This window comes from Lithobates pipiens, unplaced genomic scaffold (genome assembly GCF_037356315.1).
Source record: "Lithobates pipiens isolate NorthernLeopardFrog02 unplaced genomic scaffold, aLitPip1_a1.2 Scaffold_16, whole genome shotgun sequence".
Lineage (NCBI taxonomy): Eukaryota > Metazoa > Chordata > Amphibia > Anura > Ranidae > Lithobates > Lithobates pipiens.
In genome coordinates, this window is record NW_027507748.1 from 584,667,325 (window position 1) to 584,683,010 (window position 15,686).

Here is a 15,686-nt window from a genome sequence, read left to right on the forward strand (position 1 = left end):
AGGGATGGGGGCGCCGGCGACCGGGCGCACAGGGATGGGGGCGCCGGCGACCGGGCGCACAGGGATGGGGGCGCCGGCGACCGGGCGCACAGGGATGGGGACGCCGGCGACCGGGCGCACAGGGATGGGGACGCCGGCGACCGGGCGCACAGGGATGGGGACGCCGGCGACCGGGCGCACAGGGATGGGGACGCCGGCGACCGGGCGCACAGGGATGGGGACGCCGGCGACCGGGCGCACAGGGATGGGGACGCCGGCGACCGGGCGCACAGGGATGGGGGCACCCATGCCAAAATTGTAGGTGGGTGTTCATAGTGGGTTTGCACACACTTATAGGTGCCATGATAAGGTGCGGTATGGATGTGCCATGAGCACTCTTCCGGTGCCGTATAGAGTGTACTCCGCTCTCCTGTCAGGGCCACTCCAGGGGAGGACTGCACCGCCTACCTGGGACACCCGGAGTACGTCTGGCTGTCACAGTCCTCCGGCTCACTCATTCCCTCCTGCTCTCCGCTCTCCAGCTACAATGGCCGGGGCGGGAAGCCGGGCTCAGAGAGGTCATACCGTCAGACCCCATGGCTCGACGGGAATTGTAGTGAGCTCGCCCGTGCACTGCCCTGCCTGCTTGCGGCTCACCAGACTACATTTCCCAGCATGCACCTTTTCTCCATCCTCCAATCACAGCGGGGCTCCGGTATACAGGGATTGGCCTGTCAGACGGAGACGCGCTGACGACACGGTCACTCTTTCACATCAAAGGCACAAAGTGGTAGAAACAAGCAGGCAGATCACGCCTTTTAATCCACGCGGCGCTCATTTCGTTTACTGATAGGCTTAAACCTAAGTTATAAACTCCACCCTGTAGGTTTCCAGCATCTCTACTGGGTTCTGGCCATATCCACTACGCCCCCTCCTTTCCTATTGGGTGAGGCGGCACACTGGCTAATGCTGGATAATTCGCCAGCAGTAGCAGTCTGATCACACTGCGGGACATGGAAGGATCTCTGATGAAATGGACCAATTACCTGTCAGGTACTGGCCATGCAGAGGGGTCCTTACTTAGCGCTGGGTGCATGGAGCTGTCATTACTGGGTGTCCTGGGCTCTGGGTAGGCAGCCTGCAAGCTAGGGCTTGCTGGAACTTGTAGTTCTCCATTTGTAGATACAGGCCAGTAAACCCATTCCTGTTATAAAGTCATGCTGATTTGGTTTTGTATGCATCGATGAGCTAATACTTCTTATTGGAAGCTTTTTCCTCAATATAAATGAGATATATGGGGTTAATTTATTTATTACAGGATAGTATATAGCATCAACAACATGGCCAACCCTGTACATAATGTACATCAGTCTCTGGACTCAAAATATCCGTAATGGTGGCCATACACACTTTGATAAATAATTTGTTTATTTTCCAATCCATTGCCCCCAATAGGACTGGTTGACAACCAATTTGATCAATATGTCACATGTGAGAACGTGGATTTATTGATCAAATCTCTGTTTCCACCATGTCATCTTATAATCTTGGTCGATCAAAATTCAATTGTGTTCATGAACAAAGTATCTCAGTGCTTCCGAACGATGCAAAATGATCGATAATCCCTCCCTCTACTCGGTTTGATCAAATCTGATTGTAATGCAGTCTGAATCGATCAGAAGGGCAGCTCTGGTTATATGATTGTTTGCAGGTTCGATGGTTTTGATTGAATCACATATTGATCAGTTAAAAAATGTCTCCCATGAGGTGCAGAAAAAAGTAGCGACAGTGTATAGTTGGCCATATTTACACCAAGGGTCTCCAAACTACGGCCTGGGGGCCACGTAAAGCAGCTACAGGATTTGACCTGGGCCGCAGCAACTCTGATGTGATAGGGGGCTTCTGATGTAAAAAGAGAGACTTCTGGTTCGAAAAGGGGGGCTTCTTATGTAAAGACGGGTGCTCTGATTCTGATGTGAAGGGGGGCTTCTTATGTACATTTATATTGTAAAGCGCTGCGCAAATTGCTGGCGCTTTTATAAATCCTTAATAATAATAATAATAATAAAGACAGGGACTCTGTTGTGAAGGGGGGCTTCTTTTGTAAAGACGAGGACTCTGATGTAAAGACAGGGACCCTAATGTGAAGGGGGGTTTCTTGTATAAAGAGGGGGGACTCTCTGATGTGAAGGGGGGCTTCTTATGTAAAGAGGGGGAATCTGATGTGACTGGGGCTTTTTATGTAAAGAGGGGGACTCTAATGTGAAGGGGGGATTTTTATGTAAAGAGGGGGACTCTGTGAAGGGGGGGCTTCTTAGGGACTCTAATCTTCTTTATGTAAAGAGGGGGGGTTTGATGCGAAGGGGGGCTTCTTATTTATAGAGGGGAAATCTGATGTGGAGGGGGCTTTTAATATGAAAGAGAAGACTCTGATGTGAGGGCTTCTTATGTGAAAGGGAGGGCTTTTGTTGTGAAAGGGAGGACTCTAATGTGTGGGGGGGGGGGGGGGCTTCTGTCGAAAGAGAAGACTCTGCTGTGGAAGGGGGGACTCTAATGTGTGTGGGGCTTCTGATTTAACGAGGAGGGCTCTGATGTGGAGGGGAGCTTCGGATGAGAAGGGGAGGCTTCTAATGTGAAAGGGAGGACTCTGATATAAAGGGGGGATTGATGTGGAGGGGAGGGCTTCTGATGTAAAAGGGAGGTCTCTAAGGCAGGCCATACATGGTTCGAATTTCAAAAGAATTTTCTTTCAAAAGTCTTATCTAAGAGTTTTCGTTCGTATTTCGCACCATTAGTGGGCTGCAGCAAAATCCGATTTTCGTGCGGCCATGGAATTTGAGTAATCGGACATGTTGGAAATTTTTTGATTTTCTAATCAATGATGGGAAAATCGTGCGAGAAATGTAATCGAAAAACAAATGCGCATGTGCAAGAATTGAAAATTCCTGGAAAGAAAAGATTCCCAGCCATGAAAAATTATTTGATGATTAACATGAAGTGACATTGAAGGCTTGGTTGATCGAATTTTGAAATCAAAGGTAGCACCATTGGATCACAAAACTCTTTTGAAATTCGACCCATGTATGGCCAGCCTAATGTGGGGGGGGGCTTCTGATATAAAGAGTCTGCTGTGAAAGAGGGACTCTGATGTAATGAAGGGGCTTCTGATGTAAAATGAGACTTCTGATTAGAGCTGCACAATTAATTGTTAAAAAATCGTGATCTCGATTCAACACCCCTGATGATCACTATTGCAGAGTTTGCAATTCTTTCATATAACCAGTGGAGAGACTTATCAGCTCACTCAGCTGTCAAAAGAAAAGATCTGGGCCCTCTGCCAAGTTTTTAAAATTAAACATTGTAACTAACTCTTCCTTCTTAGATCAAAGGAATAAACTTCTGTGTGAAAAAAAAAAACCCATTACAACCACTTTAACCTACAGGTAAGCCTAGATTAAGGCTTACCTGTAGGTGCAAGAAATATCTCCCAAACCTAAAAGGTTTAGGAGATATTTGCAGGAATAGCGGCACCGATGTCTACAGCGTATGCGCTGTAGACATTAGGCTCACTGAGCGTGCCATTTCTAATGGCAATCATGCTGTTAGTGTCGGCGCTAGCGCGCATGTGCGGGAGTGACGTCATCGTGGCTCCGGCCAGTCACAGCGCCGGAGCAGCGATACCCGGAAGTCACTCCGGGATAGATGATTAGCGTCGGAGGTGGCGAACGAGGGCCGATGCGGGGGGCTTCAATCTCAGGTAAGTAATTCATAATGAGCTAGTATGCATACTAGCTCATTATGCCTTTGTCTTGCAGGGTGTATTTTTTTTTTTTTTCAGAGGCTTTACCCTTTAACCACTTAAAGTCTAAATCTTTTTTTGATACTTGTTTCTTAAGTTAAAATCAATGTTTTTTGCTAGAAAATAGAGACCCTAGGGAATAAAATGTCAGTTGCTGCAATATTTTGTCGCACTGTACTTTCCCAGTGGTCTTTCAAATGCAATTTTTTGGGAAAAAATACACTTTGATGAATAAAAAACAAAACAAAAAAAACAAGTCAAAAGAAAGGAAGGAAAAAAACGGGCAGCCTGCCAAGAATAACAACATTCTTTAGCAGTGGAACTAAGTTTAAGGCTGGGTTCACACCGGAGCGATGCGGGAACGCCACAAATCCGCGGCGTTTTCCCGCATCGCATGCCTCCCGCCGGCAGTTCACACTGCCCTATGCGGACTGCTGGGAGTGTCAGTGAAACCTTAATGACACCCCCAGACCAGTCCAAAAAAAGGGTCCCGTGCGAGTTTGCGGCGGGTGCGATGTGAATTCAGCCATACTATCTGTATGGCTGAACTCGCATCGCACAGAGATCGGATGTGATTTGCACTGCAGTGCGGTGCGAATCACATCCGGTTCTCGCTGCCGCAGCAGTGTGAACCCAGCCTCAACATTGTAACAATTTGTCAATGGAATGGACTTCTGTGTGAGGAAAGTTTAACCACCTAAACACTAAACCTTTTTCTGACATTTGTTGGTTTCAAGTTAAAAATCTTCTTTTTTTTTCCTAGAAAATTGCTTAGAACCCCCAAACATTATATATATATATATTTTTAGTAGAGACCCTAGAGAATAAAATGGTGGTTGTTGCATTATTTTATGTCACAATGTATTTGCGCAGTGGTCTTTCAAATGAATTTTTTTTGGAAAAAATTACTTTAATGAATAAAAAAAAAAAAAAAGAACCAGTAAAATTAGCCCTTTTTTTTTTTTTTGTATAATGTGAAAGATTTTACTTCGCGAGAATCATAATCTTTTTATTCTAAGCAAAAAAAATTGTGTTTCTCATTTTCGCCAGAATCGTGCAGCTCTACTGCACAGTTATAATAATTAAAGAATTATTTTTCAGGATCCTGTTCCGTCATGACAGGGTCTCTTTAAAATAATGTATAGGGATGTTGGCAATAGTAGTTTAGCCTTCCAAGCACAGCATTAGAAATTGCTTACTGTAGTTGTGAACTACTTATAGTGGTGCACCAGAATGAAAATTCAGAATGCCCTTGGCTGAAAACGAAATTGATGGTTTTTAATAAATATACATGATTTTAATTATAAAGTCAAATCTAAGAATATAATGGAGTTATTTATAAAAAAAAAAAAAACTAATATATATATTAGTTTTTATTATAAATAATTGCATTATATTAGACTTTTTAATTTAGGGATGCACCGATACCATTTTTTTTTTTACGAGTACAGATTTTTTAAATTTTTTTTTAGTACTCACCGATACCTACCGCAACTGTTTTGTTTACACTTCAGCTGTCAGCAGTGGTACAAAGCATTGAAAAGTAATTTACAAATGAAGTAAATTGATTTTGTTTTTTAATTTTGCAGGAAAATAATTCAATGGAGGAGAATAGGGCGTTAATTAAGGCTAATTTGAATAAATTAATGGTTAATAATTGGTTAAACAGAGGAACATTTGTTCATCCCCAATGACAGCTCAAAGAACCAAGCCTGAAAGTATCAGTTTCAGGTATTGGTGCCTTTGCACGACTACTGATACTTGTACAAATACCGGTATCAAATGAATTTGAAATTATTATCTGCACCTTTTGACGCGGTGTTAAAAATCATGTTTGCTGCATTTTTGGTGCATATTTGGTCATTGTTGCGGAATTTGATGCATTTTTTTGAGTTGCACGACCTATTAAAAAACGCACCATAAACACAGTAAAATTGCATGCATTTTTGGCAGTCATTATCTCAAATCTGGAACTGTTCCTACAAATAAGGAATAGTTTTTAGTTGCTGATGGACACTAACCAATGCCTAGTGGAATTTAGCTTCAGTTTAGAACAGTCAGTGACAATTGGTGATAACGGTTGGATAGTGTTTGTGGCTGCTTGAATACTCAATCCTCTGTTGTTTTTATTTTATATCGTTCAGAAAGCAACAGGAAGTATAAGACCATCCTTAATCATAACAAGAGAAGTGAGACTCCATGGTAGACCGGAATGACGCTGGTGTAGAGCTGCACGATTCTGGCTAAAATGAGAATCACGATTTTGTTGCTTAGAAGATAGATCACGATTCTCGCTGCGTTTTTTTTTTTTTTTTATTCATTGAAGTGTATTTTTTTCCAAAAAAATTGCGTTTGAAAGACCACTGGGTAAATACTACAGTGTGACATAAAATATTGCAGCAATTGCCATTTTTTTCCCTAGGGTCTCTGCTAAAATATATATATATATATATATATATATATATATATATATATATATATATATATGTTTGGGGGTTCCAAGTCATTTTCTAGCAAAAAATATTGATTTTAAGGCTGCTTTCACACTGGGGCGGTATTCAGGCGTTACAGCGCTAAAAATAGCGCCTGTGTAGCGCCTGAAAAACACTGGAGCGGTGCGCTGGCAGGACAGTGAAAAAAGTCCTGCTAGCCGCATCTTTGGAGCGGTGTATTCACCGCTCCTAAACCGCTCCTACCCATTGAAATCAATGGGACAGCGCGGCAATACCGCCGGCAAAGTGCCGCTGCAGCGGCGCTTTGCAGGTGGTTTTAACCCTTTTTCGGCCGCTATTGGGGGTTAAAACCACCCTGCTAGTGCCCGCAGACCACCGCTAAAACGACGGTAAAGCGCCGCTAAAAATAGCGGCGCTTTACCGCCGACGCCCGCACCGCCCCAGTGTGAAAGGGGCCTTACTTAAAGAAGTGTCAGAAAAAGATTTAGACTTTAAGTGGTTAAACTTCCTGCATTTACACATTGTTGAAAACTTGGCAGACTGCCCGGATTTTTTCTTTACAAACAGAAGTGTATCCCTTTTTGTTCTAAGAAGGAAGCTTTGTTACAATGGGGGGGGGGGGGGGGGGGTTTATTTACTAAAGGAAAATCCACTTTGCAGTGCAAGTGCACTTGGAAGTAAAGTCGCTAGGGACATGCAAGGAAAATAAAAAAAATAGCATTTTAGCTTGTACATGATTGGATGATAAAATCCAGCAGAGCTTCCCCTCATTTCAGATCTACCCCTTAGATTTAGAGCGACTGCACTTCCAAGTGCACTTTCGTAAATAACCCCCAATGTTTCATATTAAAAACTTGGCAGACTGCCCAATTTTTTTCTTTTGGCAGCTGAGAAAGCAGATAAGTCTCTCCACTTGTTATATGAAAGAATTAGGAAACTCTGCAATAGAGATCGTCAGAGGAGTTTTTTAATCGAGATCGCAATATTTTTTTTTTTTTTTTTTTTTTTAAACGATTAATTTTGCAGCTCTACGCTGGTGTAGCACAAACCCAAGCCTGGTCTGGCAATTTTGTCCCAGGTTCTATTCCCTATGAGGCACAGAGCAGCTCCACAGTCTCACAACTCAAACCGGCAGTGCGTGTCTTTTTGTAGTTTAATGCTGGTTAAATTTGGATAGGGTACAGGGTGGGCCTTGGGATACTCCAAATTTAGGCCAAAGTACATCTGAGGACACTCTCTGGGTTTTAATGAACTCTTCATTCTCCTTTGTGGTTAGTGGTAAGTGAACAGGAAGCTCCAATGCATGAGCAACCAAAGCCAGCAACTCTGGAACAGTCTCTCCAAAGTTTAACAAGCACAGTCACTAGGATCTCTCTTAGGCCTTTACTCATTGTGCCCCATGTACTTGGATGCCTTCCTCCAGTGCCAGCCAGATTCTGTACTGTGAACCCACAGGCCAGGTTCTCTGTTAAAAAAATATTTTAGTTGATAAAATTAACACTACTTTAGTCAACTAAGATGCGACTAAAACAATTCAGATGACTAAAATACGACAAAAAATAAAATGGCATTTTAGTCAAAAGACTATGACTAAAACTAAATCCAAATGTGACATAAATATTAACACTGGTTATAGATCACAATGGCTAAATCTGTGTCTGTAGTGCATGTTTAACCACTTCAGCCCCGGAAGGATTTACCCCCTTCCTGACCAGAGCACTTTTTGCAATTCGATGCTGCGTTGTCTTAACTGGCAATTGCACGGTCGTGCGACCTGGCTCCTAAACAAAATTGAAGTCCTTTTTTTTTCCCCACAAATAGAGCGTTCTTTTGGTGGTATTTGATCACCCCTGCGGTTTATATTTTTTTGCGCTATAAACAAAAAAGAGTGACAATTTAGTTTAGACATATTCTTCTACATATTTTTAGTAAAAAAAAATCGCAATAAGCTTTTGGCTTGCGCAAAAGTTATAGCATCTACAAAATAGGGGGTAGTTTTATGGCATTTTTATTAATTTTTTTTTTACTAGTAACGGTGGCGATCAGCGATTGTGTTTTTTTTTATATATATATACAAATTTGGACACAATTTTGGGACAATTGGCATTAAAGTGGTTGTAAACCCTTACAAACCACTTTGACCTACAGGTAAGCCTAGATTAAGGCTTACCTGTAGGTCCAAGAAATATCTCCTAAACCTATACAGTTTAGGAGATATTTGCCCGAAGACAGGCACCGCTGTCTACGGCTCATGCGCCGTAGACAGCGGCGCACAGGCCCACTGAGCGCGGCATTTCCAACAACGGAGCTGCCGCGCGTGTCGGCTCCCGTGCGCATGTGCGGGAGTGACGTCATTGCAGCACTGCCAAATGACAGCGGCGGAGCTGCGAGACCCCACCGAAAAGATGGATGCGCCGGACTACAGGGGACAGCGGTGACATCGCTGGCTCCTGTGTCAGGTAAGTGACACATAATGGGCTACTATGCGATGCATAGTAGTCCATTATGCTTTGCCTTTGCAGGGAATGAAAGAGGAAGTAAACCCATCAGGGTTTACTTCCTCTTTAATACAGTGATCAATGCTATAAAATTGCATTGATTACTGTAAAAATGTCACTGGCAGTGAAGGGGTTAACCACTAGGGGGCAGGGAGGGGGTTTAAGTGTCTGGGGGATGGGCTGTATGTGACACAACACTGATCGCTGCTCCCGATGACAGGGAGCAGACAATCGGTGTCCTGTCATTAGGCAGAACGGGGAGATGCTGTTTACATCGGCATCTCCCGTTCTTGAGCTCCGTGACACGATTACGGGTTTCCCCGCGGCAATCGAGTCCGCGGGTCCCGCGTGAATGGTCACGGAGCTTGCGGCATGTGCCTGCGCATGACGGGAAATTCAAAGTAACTCTCGGGTACGTTACTTTGCCCAGCCCTGCCATTCTGCCGATGTATATTTGCCAACAGTGGTAGGCAAGTGGTTCAACCTTAATACCATTAATAACATGTTATTGGATTTTTACTCCAGGAGTATATAATGAGTTTGGAAATTCCACAGAAATGCTTAAATAATGCATTATAGTTTAACTAAACCCATTAGATTTTATTGGACTAAAATTATTTTATTAGACGAAAATGTACTGGAGGTTTTAGTCAATTAAAATATGGCTAAAACAATTCAGAAGACTAAAATACGACTAAAACTAAAATGCCATTTTAGTCAAAAGCCTATGACTAAATGGAAATTTGACGATAAAGTTAACACTGCTGTGGACTTCCTCCAAACTGCTCCCAGCAACTTCAGAAAGAGGTCCCTCAGCTGTCCCTAAACTGGAAGCTCGTTGGCCTCCCGTGTTCCTCATTTAAGTGACCCAGAGGGTCACAGAGCTCCAGGCTCGGTCTTCTCCACCAGGACAAGGACACTGCTGTTCCGAGTGCCAGCTTATTCATACACACCTCAGCCCCCTACTGGTCATTCTTCCTCACAGGGATTGGCTGAGGCTGTATAAAGATGCAAGTCCAGGATCTGTCTCTTCCAACCCACTAGACTGCAACCAGCAGAACCCAGAAAAGCCAAAGCAATTATACTTTGCTCCACTGGCTACAGAGGAGCCAAAAAATGAAATTTGCTTTAATCTTACTAGCATCCTTTCTAGGAGGGTGCTACACTGGGAATGTCAGAAGTCACTTCAGAAATCCAAATAGATTGTAACAGGTGACGCAACCCCCTGGACTCCTCGATCACTGAAATCTCTTAAGTGACGTAACCCATCAATTTTTGTTCTCTAGCCACGAGAAACCATAGGATAGAACCTGCTAAGAAATGTGTTTGACAAATGTCATTTTCTTATTTAAACCATTTTTTGTGCACGTTTCCTGAAAATTAGAAATTAGAAATGATTTCAAATGCCCCGAATGTAGTTTAATCGGGAATGTGTACAGTAGGTATAGCTGGCAGGGAAGAATATTCATTTTCAGGACACTATTACATCCAAACCAAGTAAATACCTCTTTGCTCCGCTTGCCCAGGTCTGCTTTTATAGTGTTGGTCAGGGGATTGAAAGTTAACCCAATTTATCGCTGATGAAGATTTACTAGGATATTACTGGGCAGATATTGTGTGATGTGTTTCACTTAAATGGAAGGTTATGTTTTATTTGTTTATATATGGTGAACGGCACAATGATATTCATTGTTCTTATATTATTTTCACAGAATACAAAGCCTGTGAATGGAGGACAAGCTCTCCCTTCACAGAAACATTTGAATTCTGGTAAAAAAAAGTCAAAAAGTTTGATGAATGGACGAGGTAGGTGGAGGGGCAGGTGCAAATTGCAGACTGGTGAGATAAACCAGGATATTTTCAATTTCCAGTGCTGGTTCACACCGGACTCGCGTAGGAACGTGCTCCACGTTCTCGTGTGATACCCGTGTTATGGGATTTTCAGCCTGTTCATTTGAATGGGCCTAAATAGCACTGGATGAAAAAGCACTGCATACACTTCTTTTAAAAACGCACTGCAACGATATCTCTTGGTATTGCAATACTGCATTTGGGGTGTCATAAGGAATCTATTGACACCGGTGTCTTGTCAAATAACGTCCTCCATCGGATAGTGTCCGCTGCGTACTGCGCATGCGCAGTACACAGCAACACAGATTCCGAAAATTGCAGAGGATGAACGGCGCCTGCGCCGTGAGTCCAGGTTCTAGCCCCACTATCCAAGTGGACATAGAGTAGGAATAAAAAAGAGCCGAGCGCAGCGAGGCCGAGCCCGAAGCGTGGCGAGTGAAGCGCCCTCTAAAATTCACAACCCTATGTCCGCTTGGATGGTGGGGCTACCACCTCCACTCACGGCGCAGGCGCCGTTCAGCTTTGGAGATTTTCCGAAGCTTCGTCTGCTCCGTACTGCGCATGCGCAGTACGGAGCGGACACTATTTCATGGCCGGACACTATACGGCAGAACACCGGCAGCAGATTACACACCCAGTGCCTGTTTACACCCAAATGCCGTGCGGGAAACCCGCATTTTGTGCTCGTTTCCTGCACCACATTTGGGTGTGAACAAGCACTTAGCACTTTGGCTTCTGTGTTTTCATTATTTCAGTAATGTTTGCACAGCAAAGAAAGCTTTGTGACAGATTTGAAATTTATACAGGGTCAATGTAGAAAAAAAGGCTTGGCCATTGTGTGTATGTACATAATGTGGGGTTTACATTGCACTCTGTATTATGCTCTATATGTTTATATATGCTTTCTCATTAAAGCTGGGCATATATGGTGTTATTTTTTTTATTTTTATTTTTTTTCCATAATTTGCAGGATAGAAAATCACTCAATTTCCCCACCAACACAGTCAGTGTTGATTGGGGAATCCCTGAGCAAAGCGATTATTGCTAGCGGATATAGCCTCTGGCAAGAATCACATATGGAAAATCTGAGCTGCTGGTTGTACCCAAGTTGATCGATAGACCAACTTGGGTACTTTCAGCCTGTCCATAGGTGGTCCCTGCTGAACTGGCCGAGATTCGCACCGTCTGGCTTAAAGAGGAAGTAAACCCTGATGGGTGTTACTTCCTTTGTTTCTCTGCAAAGGTAAAGCATAATGGGCTACTATGCATCGCATAGTAGCCCATTATGTGTCATTTACCTGACACAGGAGCCAGCGAAGTCACCGCTGTCCCCTCTTCCACGAAGCGTCTATCTTCCTTCCGGGTATCGTGGCTCCGGTGCAGTGCGATCTGCAAACTCGGACAGGAATCAGATCGCATGGTGTGAACACCCATGCGATCTGATTCTGCTGCGGACCAAAAAAAGGGTCCTGTGTGAGTTTGGGCCGGATGCGATGCAAATTCAGCCATACTATCTCTAAGGGAGACATATTATTTGACCGTTGTACATAGTAAACAGGACTCTTTAGGCTCCATGCACACTGGAGCTCATAAACTGCAGTTTATTGGAGTTTGGGCATTTTTTTTAAAAGCCCATAAACGCCTCTGTTAGCCTATGTGTCCATGCACACATGGAAGTTTTTTTAGCTTTAATGAGCAGTGGAGTTTATGGGCTGTTTTCTGAACGCCAGAAATTTGCGTTCAAAGTGCCGTTTTTCACCGCCAAAAAAGGATAAACGCCCATAAACACGCGTTAATTAGTGTTTGGCATTATATTTTTTTCAATGCATTGGGGGAGTTTGGAATGCACTGTTGGATCTCTGGAGTGTCCTCTGTGTATTTTTATTGAAAACTCCCATTAAAGCTAACGCTCCATAAATGCTAGTACAAAACGCTGTTAAAAGCACGTTTTTCAACCAGCGTTTTCTGCCAGCAACCTGGCGTCCAGAAAAAGCTTTTTTGAGCTTCAGTGTGCATGGAGCCTTAAACTGAGGAAAAGTTTTAGGAGATTTAGTATAGTTGCGTAGTAGGTAAGGTTGAAAAAGACAATAGTCCATCCAGTTCAACTTGTGTATGTGTGTCAGTGTCTATAATAATTTCCTATATCCCTGTAGCTTGTGTTTTTTAAGGTGTACAGTGGGGACGGAAAGTATTCAGACCCCCTTACAGTTTTCACTCTTTGTTATATTATATGTTATATAGCTATTTGCTAAAATCATTTTAAGTTCATTTTTTTCCTCATTAATGTACACACAGCACCCCATATTGACAGAAAAACACAGAATTGTTGACATTTTTGCAGATTTATTAAAAAAGAAAAACTGCAATATCACATGGTCCTAAGTCAGTGCTCGACAAAACCCGGTCGCCAGGTCGCATTGACGACTAGAATCAGCGACCTTGCGCCTGGGGCAGCATAGCTGGGGGTATCCCGTCTCCGTGGACCCCCCCCCCGCGATCGCGTCGGGCCGCGCCGCAGGCGGCCGGTAATTGAGCCCCCGGCTTTGAGGCCTTCTGTGATCCTATGGTTCTTTCTGGAATCTGGCGCCCTCTTGTGGTGGCCGTTGGAATTACAACCAACAATGCTAATGGGCCAGTCTTTCTCCATCCCTTTACTTAGAACCCCTAAACAAAACAAATATATATATATATATATATATATATATATATATATATATATATATATATATATATATATATATATATATATATATATATATATATATATATATTTTTTTTTTTTTTATTATTTATTCTAACACCCTAGAGAGTAAAATGGTGGTTGTTGCAATACTGTCTGTCACACCATATTTGCACAGCGGACTTACAAGCGCACTTTTTTTGGGGAAAAATTTTTTATTTAATAATAAAAAAAAGACAACAGTAAAGTTAGCCCAATTTTTTTTTTTTTTTTATATTGTGAAAGATAATGTTACGCCGAGTAAATCGATACCCAACATGTCACGCTTCAAAATTGCGCCCGCTCATGGAATGGCGACAAACTTTTACCCTTTAAAATCTCCATAGGCGACGTCTAAAAAATTCTTCAGGTTGCACGTTTTGAGTTACAGAGGAGGTCTGGGGCTAGAATTATTGCTCTTACTCTACCGATCGCAGCGATACCTCACATGTGTGGTTTGAACACCGCTTTCATATATGCGTTCGCTTCTGCACGCAAGCTTGGCAAGACAGGGCGCATTTAAAACAATTTTTTTTTCTTATTTTAACTTTTATTTTTATTTTTTTCACTGTTCTTTAAAAAAAAAAAAAAAAATGTGTCACTTTTATTCCTATTACAAGGAATGTAAAAATCCCTTGTAATAGAAAAAAGCATGACAGGTCCTCTTTTATATATGAGATCTGGGGTCAGAGAGACCTCACATCTCATATTTACACTAAAATGCAATTTAAAAATGTCCCTCTAAGAGCTATGGGCAATGACTTGGAGACAGGTGGGGGGGCTGGGGGCTATCTTCCCCTCACTCGTCTCCATGTCAGGCCAGGGACAGGTCCAGATCGCCGTCACGGACCTGGCTCCCAACTTTTTTAGCTGGCTCCTAGATTCCAAGCAAATTTGTCAACCCCTGTCCTAAGTACTAAGACCCTTAGCTGTGGCACTCTCTATATTTAACTCAGGTGTTGTCCATTTCTTTTGATCATCCTTGAGATGGTTCTACACCTTCATTTGAGTCCAGCTGTGTTTAATTATACTGATTGGACTTGATTAGGAAAGACACACACCTGTCTATATAAGACCTTACAGCTCACAGTGCATGTCAGAGCAAATGAGAATCACGAGGTCAAAGGAACTGCCTGAAGAGCTCAGAGACAGTATTGTGGCAAGGCACAGATCTGGCCAAGGTTACAAAAAATTCTGCTGCACTTAAGGTTCCTAAGAGCACAGTGGTCTCCATAATCCTTAAATGGAAGATGTTAGGGACGACCAGAACCCTTCCTAGAGCTGGTCGTCTGGCCAAAATGAGCTATTGGGTGAGAAGAGCCTTGGTGGGAGAGGTAAAGAATAACCCAAAGATCACTGTGGCTGAGCTCCAGAGATGCAGTCGGGAGATGGGAGAAAGTTGTAGAAAGTCGACCATCACTGCAGCCCTCCACCAGTCTGGGCTTTATGGCAGAGTGGCCTGACGGAAGCCTCTCAGTGGAAGACACATGAAAGCCCGCATGGAGTTTGCTAAAAAAACACCTGAAGGACTCCAAAATGGTGAGAAATAAGATTCTCTGGTCTGATGAGACCAAGATAGAACTTTTTGGCCTTAATTCTAAGCGGTATGTGTGGAGAAAACTAGACACTGCTCATCCCCTGTCCCATACAGTCCCAACAGTGAAGCATGGTGGTGGCAGCATCATGCTGTGGAGGTGTTTTTCAGCTGCAGGGACAGGACGACTGGTTGCAATTGAGGGAAAGATTGAGCGGCCAAGTACAGGGATATCCTGGAGGAAAACCTTCTCCAGAGTGCTCAGGATCTGACTGGGCCGAAGCTTTACCTTCCAACAAGACAATGACCCTAAGCCAGGGCTCGACAAAACCCGGGCGCCAGGTCGCATTTGCGACTAGAATTAGCGACCTGGCGCCTGGGGCAGCACAGCTGGGGGTATCCTGTCTCCGCGGACCCCCCCGGCGTGATCGCGTCGGGCCGCGGCAGCTGGTAATTGAGCCCCGGCTTTGAGGCCTTCAATGATCCTATGGTTCCTTCTGGAATCTGGCGCCCTCTTGTGGTGGCCGTTGGAATTACAACCAGCAATGCTAATGGATGCAATGCTAATTTCCCTGCTTGCCAGCTTATCCCCTTCCCTTTACTCAGAACCCCTAAACATTATATATATATATAAAATAAAAGAATAAAATGGTGGTCGTTGCAATACTGTCTGTCACACCGTATTTGCACAGCGGACATACAAGCGCACTTTTTTGGGGAAAATGTATTTAATAAAAAAAAAATAAGACAACAGTAAAGTTGGCCCAATTTTTTTTTATATTGTGAAAGATAATGTTACGTCGAGTAAATCGATACCCAACATGTCATGCTTCAAAATTGCGCCCGCTCATGG

The 15,686-nt window shown here is 43.4% G+C and overlaps 2 protein-coding genes across 3 annotated transcripts in view; one reads left to right on the top strand and one right to left on the bottom strand.

The window, feature by feature from the left end:
• TARBP2 (TARBP2 subunit of RISC loading complex) overlaps positions 1–784 on the bottom strand; it is a 53,426-nt gene extending 52,642 nt beyond the window's left edge. Inside the window, exon 1 of one of the 2 annotated variants that reach the window (XM_077483828.1) lies at positions 661–784. In XM_077483828.1, coding sequence (XP_077339954.1) covers positions 661–671 — 11 coding nt within the window. In that variant the 5' untranslated portion in view covers positions 672–784. Of the gene's footprint in view, positions 1–447; positions 618–660 lie in introns of those variants that run through there. The other variant, XM_077483827.1, reaches the window with a different exon arrangement.
• A 110-nt stretch (positions 785–894) lies between these two features.
• The window catches only part of LOC143983773 (pleckstrin homology domain-containing family A member 3-like), a 67,335-nt gene continuing 52,543 nt past the window's right edge, over positions 895–15,686 (top strand). The window contains exon 1 of the mRNA XM_077483829.1: positions 895–1,032. Within this exon, the coding sequence (XP_077339955.1) occupies positions 993–1,032 (40 nt within the window). The 5' untranslated portion in view covers positions 895–992. The remainder of the gene's footprint in view (positions 1,033–15,686) is intronic.